General features: G+C 41.2%; 2 protein-coding genes across 2 annotated transcripts in view; one reads left to right on the forward strand and one right to left on the reverse strand.

Moving 5' to 3' along the window:
- LOC137429508 (neuropilin-2) overlaps window positions 1-5104 on the reverse strand; it is a 129689-nt gene extending 124585 nt beyond the window's left edge. Inside the window, exon 1 of the mRNA XM_078780917.1 lies at window positions 4442-5104. Within this exon, the coding sequence (XP_078637043.1) occupies window positions 4442-4511 (70 nt within the window). The 5' untranslated portion in view covers window positions 4512-5104. The remainder of the gene's footprint in view (window positions 1-4441) is intronic.
- LOC144892699 (uncharacterized) overlaps window positions 1-14334 on the forward strand; it is a 400706-nt gene that overhangs the window by 301889 nt on the left and 84483 nt on the right. The window lies entirely within an intron of this gene.

Raw genomic sequence — 14334 nt, forward strand, 5'->3', positions numbered from 1 at the left:
CAAAACACATACAGTACATAATCCAAAACAAATACAGTACATAATCCAGAACACATACAGTACATAATCCAGAACACATACAGTACGTAATCCGGAACACATACAGTACGTAATCCGGAACACATACAGTACATAATCCGGAACACATACAGTACATAATCCGGAACACATACAGTACGTAATCCAGAACACATACAGTACGTAATCCAGAACACATACAGTACGTAATCCAGAACACATACAGTACGTAATCCAGAACACATACAGTATGTAATCCAGAACACACAGAGTACGTAATCCAGAACACATACAGTATGTAATCCAGAATACACAGAGTACGTAATCCAGAACACATACAGTACATAATCCAGAACACATGCAGTACATAATCCAGAACACATAGAGTACATAATCCAGAACACATACAGGACATAATCCAGAACACATACAGTACATAATCCAGAACACATAGAGTACATAATCCAGAACACATACAGTACATAATCCATAACACATACAGGACATAATCCAGAACACATACAGGACATAATCCAGAACATACACAGTACGTGATCCAGAACGCTTATAGTGCGTAATCCAGAACATATGCAGTATGTAATCGAGAACATACACAGTATGTACTGCAGAATACACAGTACATAATCCAGAACACACAGCACGTAAACAGAACATACACAGTACGTTATCCAAAACACATATTATGTAATCAAGAACGCACACAGTACGTAATCCAGAACACATACAGTACGTAATCCAGAATACACAGAGTACATAATCCAGAACACACACAGTACTTGATCCAGAATACACAGAGAACGTAGTCCAGAACACATACAGTACATAATCCAGAACACATGCAGTACATAATCCAGAACACATAGAGTACATAATCCAGAACACATACAGTACATAATCCAGAACACATACAGTACATAATCCAGAACACATAGAGTACATAATCCAGAACACATACAGTACATAATCCAGAACACATACAGTACATAATCCAGAACACATGCAGTACATAATCCAGAACACATAGAGTACATAATCCAGAACACATACAGGACATAATCCAGAACACATACAGTACATAATCCAGAACACATAGAGTACATAATCCAGAACACATACAGTACATAATCCATAACACATACAGGACATAATCCAGAACACATACAGGACATAATCCAGAACATACACAGTACGTGATCCAGAACGCTTATAGTGCGTAATCCAGAACATATGCAGTATGTAATCGAGAACATACACAGTATGTACTGCAGAATACACAGTACATAATCCAGAACACACAGCACGTAAACAGAACATACACAGTACGTTATCCAAAACACATATTATGTAATCCAGAACGCACACAGTACATAATCCAGAACACATACAGTACGTAATCCAGAATACACAGAGTACATAATCCAGAACACACACAGTACTTAATCCAGAATACACAGAGAACGTAGTCCAGAACACATACAGTACATAATCCAGAACACATGCAGTACATAATCCAGAACACATAGAGTACATAATCCAGAACACATACAGTACATAATCCAGAACACATACAGTACATAATCCAGAACACATAGAGTACATAATCCAGAACACATACAGTACATAATCCAGAACACATACAGGACATAATCCAGAACACATACAGTACATAATCCAGAACACACAGAGTACATAATCCAGAACACATACAGTACATAATCCAGAACACATACAGGACATAATCCAGAACACATACAGGACATAATCCAGAACACATACAGGACATAATCCAGAACACATACAGGACATAATCCAGAACAGATACAGTACATAATCCAGAACACATACAGAACATAATGCAGAACACATAGAGTACATAATCAAGAACACATACAGGACATAATCCAGAACACATACAGTACATAATCCAGAACACATACAGTACATAATCCAGAACACATACAGTATGCAATCCAGAACACATACAGTACGTAATCCAGAACACATACACAGTATGTAATCCAGAATACACAGAGTACGTAATGCAGAACACATACAGTACATAATCCAGACCACATACAGTACATAATCCAGAACACATACAGTACATAATCCAGAACACATACAGTATGCAATCCGGAACACATACAGTACGTAATCCAGAACACATACACAGTATGTAATCCAGAATACACAGCGTGCGTAATCCAGAACACATACAGTACATAACCCGGAACACATACAGTACATAGTCCAGACCACATACAGTATGTAATGCGGAACATATACAGTACATAATCCAGAACTCATACATCACGTAACCCAGAACACATACTGTATGTAATCCAGAACATACAGTATGGTACGTAATCCAGAACACATACAGTACATAATCCAGAACACATACTGTATGTTATCCAGAACATACAGTACATAATCCAGAACACACACAGCATGTAATCCAGAACACATACAGTACATAATCCAGAACATACAGTACATAATCCAGAACACATACTGTATGTTATCCAGAACATACAGTACGTAATCCAGAACACACACAGCATGTAATCCAGAACACACACAGTACATAATCCAGAACACATAGAGTACGTAATCTAGAATACACAGAGTACGTAATCCAGAACACATACAGTACGTAATCCAGAACACACACAGCATGTAATCCAGAACACATACAGTACATAATCCAGAACATACAGTACATAATCCAGAACACATACTGTATGTAATCCAGAAATATACACAGCATGTCATACAGAACACATTGATTGATACAATACATTATCCAGAAATATACACAGCACGGAACCCACACAGTACGTAATCCAGAAATTTGTGCAGCACGTGATCCAGAACAGATACTATATGCAATGCAGAAATGTGGCACAGTACGTAATCCAGAACACGCACAGTACGTAATCCAGAATACACACAGTATGTAATCTAGAACACATACAGTACGTAATCCAGAAATATACACAGCACATTATCCACAACACATACAGTACGTAATTCAGAAATATACACAGTACATAATCCAGAATGCACACGGCACATAATCCAGAACATAGACAGTACGTAAGCAGAACAGACACAGTACGTAAACAGAATAGACACAGTATGTAAACAGAACAGACACAGTATGTAAACAGAAAATACACAGTACGCTCTCCAAAACACACACAGTACATAATCCAAAACCTAGACAGTACATAATGCAGAACATACACAGAACGTAAACTGAACATACACCGTATGAAAGCAGAGCCGACACAATATGTAATCCAGAACGCACACAGCACATAATCCAGAACATACACAGTGCATAAACCAAACGCACACAGCACGTAATCTAAAATATACACAGCACGTAATCTAAAATATACACAGTACGTAATCCAAAATGCACACAGTACATAATCCAGAACATACACACTACGTAATCCAGAACGCACACAGTATGTAATCGAGAACACATACAGCATATAATCCAGAACATACACAGTGCATAAACCATTACGCACACAGCACATCATTTAAAATATACACAGTACGTAATCCAAAATTCACACAATACATAATCCAGAACATACACAGTACGTGATCCAGAACGCGTATAGTGCGTAATCCAGAACATATGCAGTACGTAATCGAGAACATACACAGTATGTACTGCAGAATACACAGTACATAATCCAGAACACACAGCACGTAAACAGAACATACACAGTACGTTATCCAAAACACATATTATGTAATCCAGAACGCACACAGTACATAATCCAGAACACACACAGTACATAATCCAGAACACACACAGTACATAATCCAGAACATACACAGCACGTAATCCAAAACGCACACAGTACGTAATCCAGACCATACACAGTACGTAATCCTGAACATACACAGTACGTAATCCTGAACATACACAGTATGTAATCCAGAAAATACACTACATACACAGAACATACACAGTATGTAAACAGAACATACACAGTACGTAATCCAGACCATACACAGTACGTAATCCTGAACATACACAGTATGTAATCCAGAAAATACACTACATACACAGAACATACACAGTATGTAAACAGAACATACACAGTACGTAAACAGAACATACGCAGAACGTAAACAGAACATACGCAGTACGTAATCCTGAAACATACACAGTACGTAAACAGAACATATGCCGTGATGGTTTCATTCCATCACGGCTCAGTTTTAGAAATGACGAACTTCCCAAACGGACACAGAGCACGCACTCGCACCATGACTCACTCAGTACGCCGAATAGGACTTTCCCACACTCCGTCCCAGCACGAGCATCCTGAACTCACTTCTCACACTCCCAGCACTAAGTCCCCACACTCACGGACATCTTGAGATCTCGCGCTACTCATGAGTAACGAAGCGATAGCGACGACCGCGGCGATCCGTGGCATCGTGGGTCGGACTCGAACCGACCGGGCAGAGGTCTCGCCCCGAAGGGCGTGTGGTTCGGGTTCGGGTCCGGGGCAGGTTCGGGTCCGGGTTCGGGTTCGGGTTCGGGTTTGGGTTTGGGTTCGGGTTCGGGTCCAGGTCCGGGTTCGGGTCCGGGGCAGGTTCGGGTCTGGGTTCGGGTCCGGGTTCGGGGTCGGGTTCGGGTTTGGGTTCGGGTTCGGGTCCAGGTCCGGGTTCGGGTCCTCCTCGTTCGCTCTAGCACATTCCCAACGAGATGAGTAAAAATCCCGATTCCCGAGTAGGGTTCGCTCCCCGTTGGATCCTTCCCGAAAAGACCGGTCCGCGCTGTCCGCCTCGTTCCAGCCGAGTCGTCTCTGGGATGGTGGAACTCCAGAGGGCAGAGACCGCCGGCTTTGTGCGCAGCGCTGGGAAGTGAGGGCGTCCAGGCTGGCACGAGGGACGCGGGACCCTGGCACGAGGCGTCGTCGCGCGAAGAGGGAGGGATTAGTAAGCAGGACCGGTGATCCCGCCCAGCGCTCTCCCGCGCTCTTCGCATCCACCGCTCCCACCTCCTCGATCGGCCCCGCAACACCGACCGAGGACCAGGATCTTGTGCTGTTATTAATTTTTAAACGGACCCCGCGCAGGAGTGTGGGGGTTTCGGGGGGCGGAGGAAGGGAGAGGATAAATGAGGATCGGTCTCCGTAAGATTTCCAGACGGGGAAACCCCCGATGCGATGAAAATGTCACAACGAAAGTTTTAATTGTGATTCTCGATTTTACCCAAAGATCCGCAAAGCGATAAAACGGGGAGTGAAAAACCCTGGTAGTTTACACCGATACTTATTAACAACCACAGAAAATAGTTATCAAAGTATTAACCACTTTGTACTTCAATTTATTCATCTTCACTTCATATCCTCAACTTGGTTTAGATTCTATCGTGTCGGAGATGCGCGCGTATGACGTCATTTATACATTTTTACAAAACAAGTTTCGCCTTTCGGGGAATCCCCCACCACCCACACCTCACACCCTCACACCAAGCCCATAACTCCTACCACCCCACAACCTCCACTCGCCCACCCCCACAACCTCCACTCATCCACCACCCACACTCTATCGCTCCGCCACCACCCACACAATCCCCACAACGTCCACTCGCCCACACCCCACACCCTCCACTCGCCCACCCCACCCCCACAACCTCCACTCACCCACCACCCACACTCTATCGCTCCGCCACCACCCACACAATCCCCACAACGTCCACTCGCCCACACCCCACACCCTCCACTCGCCCACACCCCACACTCCATCGCTCCGCCACCACCCACACCACCCCCACAACCCCGCACTCGATCGCTCCGCCACCACCCACACAACCCCCACAACCTCCACTCGCCCACACCCCACACCCCACACTCCATCGCTCCGCCACCACCCACACCACCTCCACTCGCCCACTACCCACCCTCCAGCGGAAAGTAAAATATGGAAGCTGTTTATTTGTACAAGGAAATACAAGGCAGACAAAAACATGGATATAATGAACAATTTAAGGTCCATGAAGCTCGTGTAATCGGACCATAGACCCAACACGTGACCTGTGAACGGAAACTCCGCATTAATCGCGCTGTTTGGTCAAATGATTAGGATCCGCAAATGGCGCAGTGGATCAGGCAGGACACCGCGGGTATTTGTGGTCAGAGGCAGTCAGACAACCTCACTGCGACCTGGGACAACCACGAGATATGGTCGTTGTCATGTTTCTGTGACTTATTGCACCACATTCCTCTAACAACATTCACCAGGTCAGGATAACGCATTTCATGGTCTTGGCACGTTCAAACGCACCCCAGAGATTCCCAATGAGGTTGCCATTGTGGAGAACATCGTTGATGGTAAACAAACCACACGTGGACCATGTACGGATGGTCGTTGTACGGATGGTCATTGTACGGATGGTCATTACACGGATGGTCGTTGCACGGATGGTTGTTTTACGGATGGTCGTTGCACGGATGGTTGTTTTAAGGATGGTCATTGCACGGATGGTCGTTTTACGGATGGTCGTTGTACGGATGTTCATTGTACGGATGGTCATTGCACGAATGGTCATTGCACGGATGGTCATTGCACGGATGGTCATTGCACGGATGGTCGTTGTACGGATGGTCGTTGCACAGATGGTCATTGCACGGATGGTCATTGCACGGATGGTCGTTGTACGGATGGTCGTTGTACGGATGGTCATTGTACGGATGGTCATTGCACGGATGGTCGTTGCACGGATGGTCGTTGTACGGATGGTCATTGTGCGGATGGTCATTGCACGGATGGTCGTTTTACGGATGGTCATTGTACGGATGGTCGCTTTACGGATGGTCATTGCACGGATGGTCGTTGCACAGATGGTCGTTGTACGGATGGTCGTTGCATGGATGGTCATTGCACGGATGGTCGTTGCACGGATGGTCGTTTTACGGATGGTCATTGCACGGATGGTCATTGCACGGATGGTCGTTGCATGGATGGTCGTTTTACGGATGGTCATTGCACGGATGGTCATTGCACGGATGGTCATTGCACGGATGGTCAGATGGTCGTTGTACGGATGGTCAGATGGTCGTTGTATGATCTTTTAATTCTATAATATTTCAGGGGATCTAATGCTTCAAGAGTGATTATAGGATAAACTGGACGTAATATGAACCCTAATAGGGGATGTGTACCCGAAACCCATTGCGGGGTGGGGCAGAGAGATACTTTCAGGGTAAACTTTTGGGTGATGTCATACTTTCATTGTGGGGTCTAGTATATGAAGTATGAACGTTTATAAATAGTAGGATAAGTAAACAACTTCTCGGTTATAAACAATAAGATAAGTAACTCGTAGGTTATAAATAGTAAAATAAGTAACTAGGTTATAAACAGTAAGATAAGTAAGCAACTTCTAGGTTATAAACAGTAAGATAAGTAACTCGTAGGTTATAAATAGTAAAATAAGTAACTAGGTTATAAACAGTAAGATCATTAAGTTACTAGGAGGTTATAAATAGTAAGATAAGTAATTGTACCTTGTAGGTTATAAATAGTAAGATAAGTAATTGTAACTAGTAGGTTATAAATAGCAAGACAAGCAAATGTAACTAGTAGGTTATAAATAGCAAGATATGCAAATGTAACTCGTAGGTTATAAATAGTAAGATAAGTAATTGTAACTAGGAGGTTATAAATAGCAAGATAAGTAATGGTACCTTGTAGATTATAAATAGGAAGATCAGTAAGTAACTACGAAGTTATAAATAGTAAGATAGGTAATTGCACCTTGTAGATTAAAAATAGTAAGATAAGTAATTGTTACTGGTACGTTTTAAATAGTAAGAGAAGTAAGTAATTGTACCTTGTAGATTATAATTCGTAAGATAAGTAATTGTAACTAGTAGGATATAAATAATAAGATAAGTAATTATAACTCGTAGGCTATAAATAGTAAGATAAGTAATTGCAACTCATAGCTTATAAAATGTAAGATTAGTAATTGTAACTCGTAGGTTACAAATAGTAAAATAAGTAACTAGGTTATATATAGTAAGATCAGTAAGCAACTAGTAGGTTATAAATCGTAAGATACACCTATCGAGTAGGTTATAAATAGTAAGATAAGAAATTGTATCTTGTAGGTTATAAATAGTAAAATAAGTAATGAGAAGGTTATAAATAGTAAGATAAGTAACTAGTTGGTTATTAATAATATTAAGATAAGTAAGAATAAAGAATAATAGTAAGATAAGTAACTAGTAGGTTATAAGTAGTAAGCTAAGTAACGAGTACATCATAAATAGTAAGATAAGTAACTAGGAGGTTATAATTAGTTTGATAAGTAAGCAACAAGGAGGCTATAATTAGTAAGATAAATAAATAACTCATAGGGTATAAATAGTAAAACAAGAAGATGTCATGCGGAGCACGATACTTGCAAAATCCGCCCCCCAACCCCAAGACAAAAAATTCCATTGATACAGCAAAGTGTCCATTACATCAAGATTAAAATTGACAATCTTGAGCAAAGCTCGGGTCAACAGGAAGAAAAGTGATGATTTTTCAGATGAAAAATGATTTTGTAAGGTTGACCTTGAGATGACCTTTGACCTTTTGACCTCAAAAATAGTTACGTTTCCGTATTTAGTGACTTAATGTGCAAATGCTGTTCAATTTTCAAGTCAATCGGATGAAAATTGACGATTTAAAAAACTTGGCCTATGTTGACCTTTTGGCCTATGTTGACCTCAAAAATAGTTGGTGTTTGAATTCAGTGACGATATATGTAAATCCTCTTAGAATTTCAAGTCAATCAAATGAAAATTGGTGATTTTAGAAATTTGGCCTATGTTGACCTTTTGGTCTATGTTCACCTAAAATATAATTTGTGGTTGAATTCAGTGACCAGATATGCAACTCATCTTCAAACTTCAAGTCAATTGGATGAAAATTGAGGATTTTAGAAATTTGGCCTATGTTGACCTTTTGGCCTATGTTGACCTCAATAATACTTAGTGGTTGAATTCAGTGACCAGATATGCAAGTCCTCTTCAAATTTCAAGTCAACCGGATGAAAATTGAGGATTTTAGAAATTTGGCCTATGTTGACCTTTTGGCCAATGTTGACCTCAAATATACTTGGTGGTTGAATTCAGTGAACAGATATGCAAGTCCTCTTCAAATTTCAAGTCAATCGGATGAAAATTGAGGATTTTAGAAATTTGGCAAAGTTGGTGACCTTTGGCCTATGTTGGCTTTTTGACCTTTTGACCCCAAAAACATTAGGCTTCTCAATTGGGACGACCTATACAACTTGGTGAAGTTTTGTGACGATCGGTTTAGAATTGCGACCTGTAGGCCAGTGACAAACAGACAAATGAAATATCGGTCAGAGACAGAGGACTTGCCGAAATGTACTTTTTTATCGGCCATTTTGGACAAATATGGCGGTCGAACCACGTGACCGAGACGTCATCATTATTTGTTTTCTAAATTAATTTATTCCAGGATTATGCTCAAGAAATTTCATCTTGATCGGATGAAGTTTTGTACTTGTCGAATTATGACGTCATAATTGAGGCACCTATGACATCATCATGAACATATTTTATTCCCCATGGAGATTTCTTTACAATGAGCCACGTCTCAATTTTTTCTATTCAGCACTTTCGGAGATATAGAGGTGCAAAATTTTTCGGTTTTTCCAAGATGGCGGCCGAACCACATGACCAATGACGTCATCATTAATTTTTTTTCTCCACGTTTATGCCAACATGGCGCTCAAGAAATTGCATCTTGATTGGATGAAGTTTTGTACCTGTCGAATTATCGAATTATGACGTCATAACGGAGGCCTTGGGCTGAGAGAGTTAAAAATTGGGCACAGTCTATTCCAGGGCAAGACAAATATGTGTGTAAAGTTTGGCGATTCTATGTGCAACGGTGTCGACATAGTACTGCGCAAAGACAGACAAACAGACAGACAAACATATGAAACATCGTTCAGAGACCGAGGACTTGCCAGAATTAAAAATATGGCGGCCGAACCACGTGACCGATGACGTGATCATTATTTGTTTTCTAATCGAATTTTTTCCTAGATTATGCTCAAGAAATTTCATCTTGATCGGATGAAGTTTTGTACTTGTCGAATTATGACGTCATAATGGAGGCACCTATGACATCATCATTAACATATTTTATTCCCCATGGAGAGTTCTCTACAATGAGCCATGTCTCAATTTTTTATTCAGCACTTTCGGAGATATAGAGGTGCAAAGTTTTTTGGTTTTTCCAAGATGGTGGCTGAACCACGTGACCAATGACGTCATCATTATTGTTTTTTGTCCACCAGTTTATGCTGACATGGCGCTCAATAAATTATTGCATCTTGATTGGATGAAGTTTTGTACTTGTCGAATTATGACGTCATAATGGAGGCCTTGGGCCTAGAGAGTTAAAAATTGGGAACAGTCTATTCCAGGGCAAGACAAATATGTGTGTAAAGTTTGGCGATTCCATGTCCAACGGTGTAGACGTAGTGCTGTGCACAGACAGACAAACAGACAGACAGACAGACAAACAGACAAACAGACAAACCAACCGATCAACATACTTGCCGGAATCTTTTCCGGCAAATAAAAACAGACAAACAGACAGAACCACAAACGCAACCAACCAATATACAGTACTTGAAAAATCTTCGATTTTGCAAGTAATAAGTGTTTGTACCTTGTAGGTTATAAATAGTAAGATAAGTATGTCACTAGTAGGTTATAAATAGTAAGATAAGTACAGTGTCATTGTAACTAAGAGGTTATAAATAGTAAAATAAGTAATTGTAACTCGTATGCTATAAATAGTAAGATAAGTAAGTAACTATTAGGTTCTAAATATTGAGATAAGTCATTGTAACTATTAGGTTATTATGGGGGTGGGTGGGAAGAGAATTGATCCTCTGGGAATGATTCACCTTTCGTTATTCCCTTTATGGCAAAGTGGTTCACACGGAAAATGTTGACATTGTGATGCAAGCATGAAACTTGGCAGGATGTTCTTAAATCGTCACACGGATGGTCGTCACATGGATAGTCGTTCCACTTGCTCTAAATCCAGTCGATAAGCCAACTCAAAAATTCAACATGGCGGTGATTTTTTAAATTTTAATGGCTGCCATAATTGTTAAACCCATCCACCCACACACCCAATCCAGAGGATTTACAACATGATGGCTTTTGGCTTAAAGTTTACTTTCCATCACACAACATGGGGGAAACGTCAATTTTTTATTGATCCAGGGTCATCGCCCCCTGAAACCAGACCACGTGAGCGATGACATCATCAATTTATATTCTCTAAATAATTGTCGCATAGATCATCTATATAATAATAGTGTAAGGACTCGACTTTGTTATCCCTTTTACGCCGCACCCAGTGACCCGATGCCCACGGCACTAATGGATTTACGATCTACGAACCGCGCTCTTTGTTTATCACATACAGCCATACTCGAAAAATCTGAATTAGCCGACGTTGGGGCCCAAAAGCATCCGATTAACTGCCGATACGACGCCATCTTACGACGCCATCGTATTGGCGTCTGCTGGGCGAAGGCGAAGCAAGCCGTCCGCTGATTGGACAGGCGAAGGCGAAAGCAAGCCGTCCACTGAGTGGACAATCCAGAGCATGCATTTGTGCCGGTGTCGGCGATCGTTGTTCATATACGCACTCTTCATTCTCATCTTTCTTCCTAACTCTTACTCGGACAAGCAAATCCCCTATGCCATCCATAATGGTACACTCTATCCATACACCACATCCTCCCTTCCGTGGATGTTCCACGGGTTTCGGCTAGTGCTCAATAAATTTCAAACTGATCAGACTAAGCGTTGTCCCTGTCGAATTATGACGTCATAATTATGGCACCAATGACGTCATCGTTAACAACACCTATTCCCCATATGGAGTTCTTTACAATGAGCCACGTTTCAATTTTTCAAATGCTGACACGGCACACACTTTACTCTACTGAAATGCAGACACAAATGTTATATTTTCGTCAAAAATCGTCGGAATTTCGCCAAATCTGTTTTGGTCATGTGTTAATAGCCGGCAAAGCCGGTGTTGTGAATGAACGTGTATTATGTTGAAAAGCCAGATTTTGCTGGATCCTTTGAGAATTTCGAAGCTGTGACGCACCAAATCGCTCCATGGAGGCCGCCATCTTGCGGATGCGGAGGTATGCATAAACAATTGCGAAAAAGTTCAATAGAGGCTTTGGCTTTGCCAGCTCATTGCGGCTTTGCAGTAGGGTCATATTATACCTCAGTGATCGACAAATCTGAAATCAGAATTTCATTTGAGGTCAAAATGACCCCGTGAGGTCGCTCCGTACTTTGCCTGCTCGTCATGTGCAGAGTGATAAATTAATTCCATGCCCACTTCTTCTTCTTCACGCAATAACAACTTCTAGCTTCCAGACTGTACATCCAATCATCTTGAAATTTTGCACACAGGTTAGACTTTACTACCTCTACTATAATATAAAGTTTCAGGTCGATCAATGAAGCGGTTCAAAAGTTATAATTTTTAAAAATATTTTCGTTTAATTATTTATATCTGCCAAACCACTTGACTTATCGAAAATTCCAAAAGGTCATTTTAGTAGACTGATATGCTGAACACATTTGTGAAGTTTCCCCTCGATAGGATAAAAAATGAGGGAGGAGCTGGGTTTCAAAAGTTGATGCTTAAAAACGTCAAAACTCTGAAACCATGTGATGCGTGACGTCATGCTCGCTGACGTTTTTGTTCGTCATGGGTATGCGATTGTGCCTGCAAAGTTTGGCCTCGATCTGTTCAGTTGTTTAGGAGAAAATTGGATTTTAGTGGTTTTTCAGGCTTTCCACTCAAAACAATATGACGTCCGAATCACGTGAACTACGACGTCATTATAATTTTATTTCTGCATCAATTTATACCAAGAAGATGCTTAAGAAATTTCATCCTGATCGGAGAAGGTTTTTTACTTGTCGAATTATGACGTCATAACGGCGGCACCTATGACGTTATCATTCGCATATGTTATTCCGCATGGAGAGTTCTTTGCAATGAGACCTGTCTCAATTATTTCTGGGGAGCGGTTTTTGAGATATAGAGGTGCAAAGTTTTTTGGCTTTTTCAATATGGCGCCCGTACCCCGTGACATGTGACGTCATACTATTAACTAAAATATTCTCCAGGAGGAGGCCCTCCTGTGGTGAAAATTTCATGTCAATCGGACGAACGGTTGCCGAGAAAATGAATTTTTTAAATGCAGACATGCACGTAAGTACGCACGTACCCGAATGCTTAACCCTGCCTTTCGCTTCGAAAGCGCAGGGTAACTAGCTTCATCACTGCTCAATCGGAATCAAGCATGAAGGGGTTATTTTATTATTTTTCCTCTTGTGTACTAGGGTAAGGCTCACAGGGGAGCTAGTACACGTTTACACGCTTTACAATAAACAAATGGTATATGGCAGATGAGCTTTGAAAATTTGATTTGACAAAAAGTTTGCAAAAAGGCACGTGAAAGACCCAGAGCATGAGGCATAATATTCTGTGGTCTGATGAGATGAAAATTTAACTCCTTGGTCTGAATGCAAAGCGCTACGTCTGACGGAAACCGAACATGGCTCATCACCCATCAAACACGATCGCTACCGTGAAGCATGGTGGTGGCAGCATCATGCTATGGGGATGCTTTTCAGTGGCAGGGACTGGGAGACTTGTAAGGATAGAAGGAACAATGAATGGAGACAAATGCAGGCAAATCCTTGAGGAGAACCTGATTCAGAGTGCAAGATCTCACTTCTTGAGCAAATCTGCAAGGAATAATTGGAGAAACTCCCCAAATCCAGATGTGCAAAGCTGATACAGACATACTCAAGAAGAATCGAAGCCGTAATCACTGCCAAAGGCGCTTCTACACAGTATTGACTCAGGGGGTTGAATACTTATGTAAATTAGATATTTTTGTATTTCATTTTCAATTAGTTTGTAAAAATTTCTAAAAACATGTTTTTTTCACTTTGAAATGATGGGGTATTTTGTATAGATCGGTGACAAAAAATGTAAGTTTAGTCCTTTTTAAATTCAGACTGTTGCACAACAAAATGTGGAAAAGTCAAGGGATGTGAATACTTTCTGAAGGCACTGAAACACCAAAAGCCCAAATCACATGACTGTCAGGCCTGGCCCATCCAACAAGACGGTGGGAATAATTGTGGCCGTTGTAGT

The sequence above is a fragment of the Myxine glutinosa genome, chromosome 6, assembly GCF_964187855.1.
Source record: "Myxine glutinosa chromosome 6, kmMyxGlut1.1, whole genome shotgun sequence".
Lineage (NCBI taxonomy): Eukaryota > Metazoa > Chordata > Myxini > Myxiniformes > Myxinidae > Myxine > Myxine glutinosa.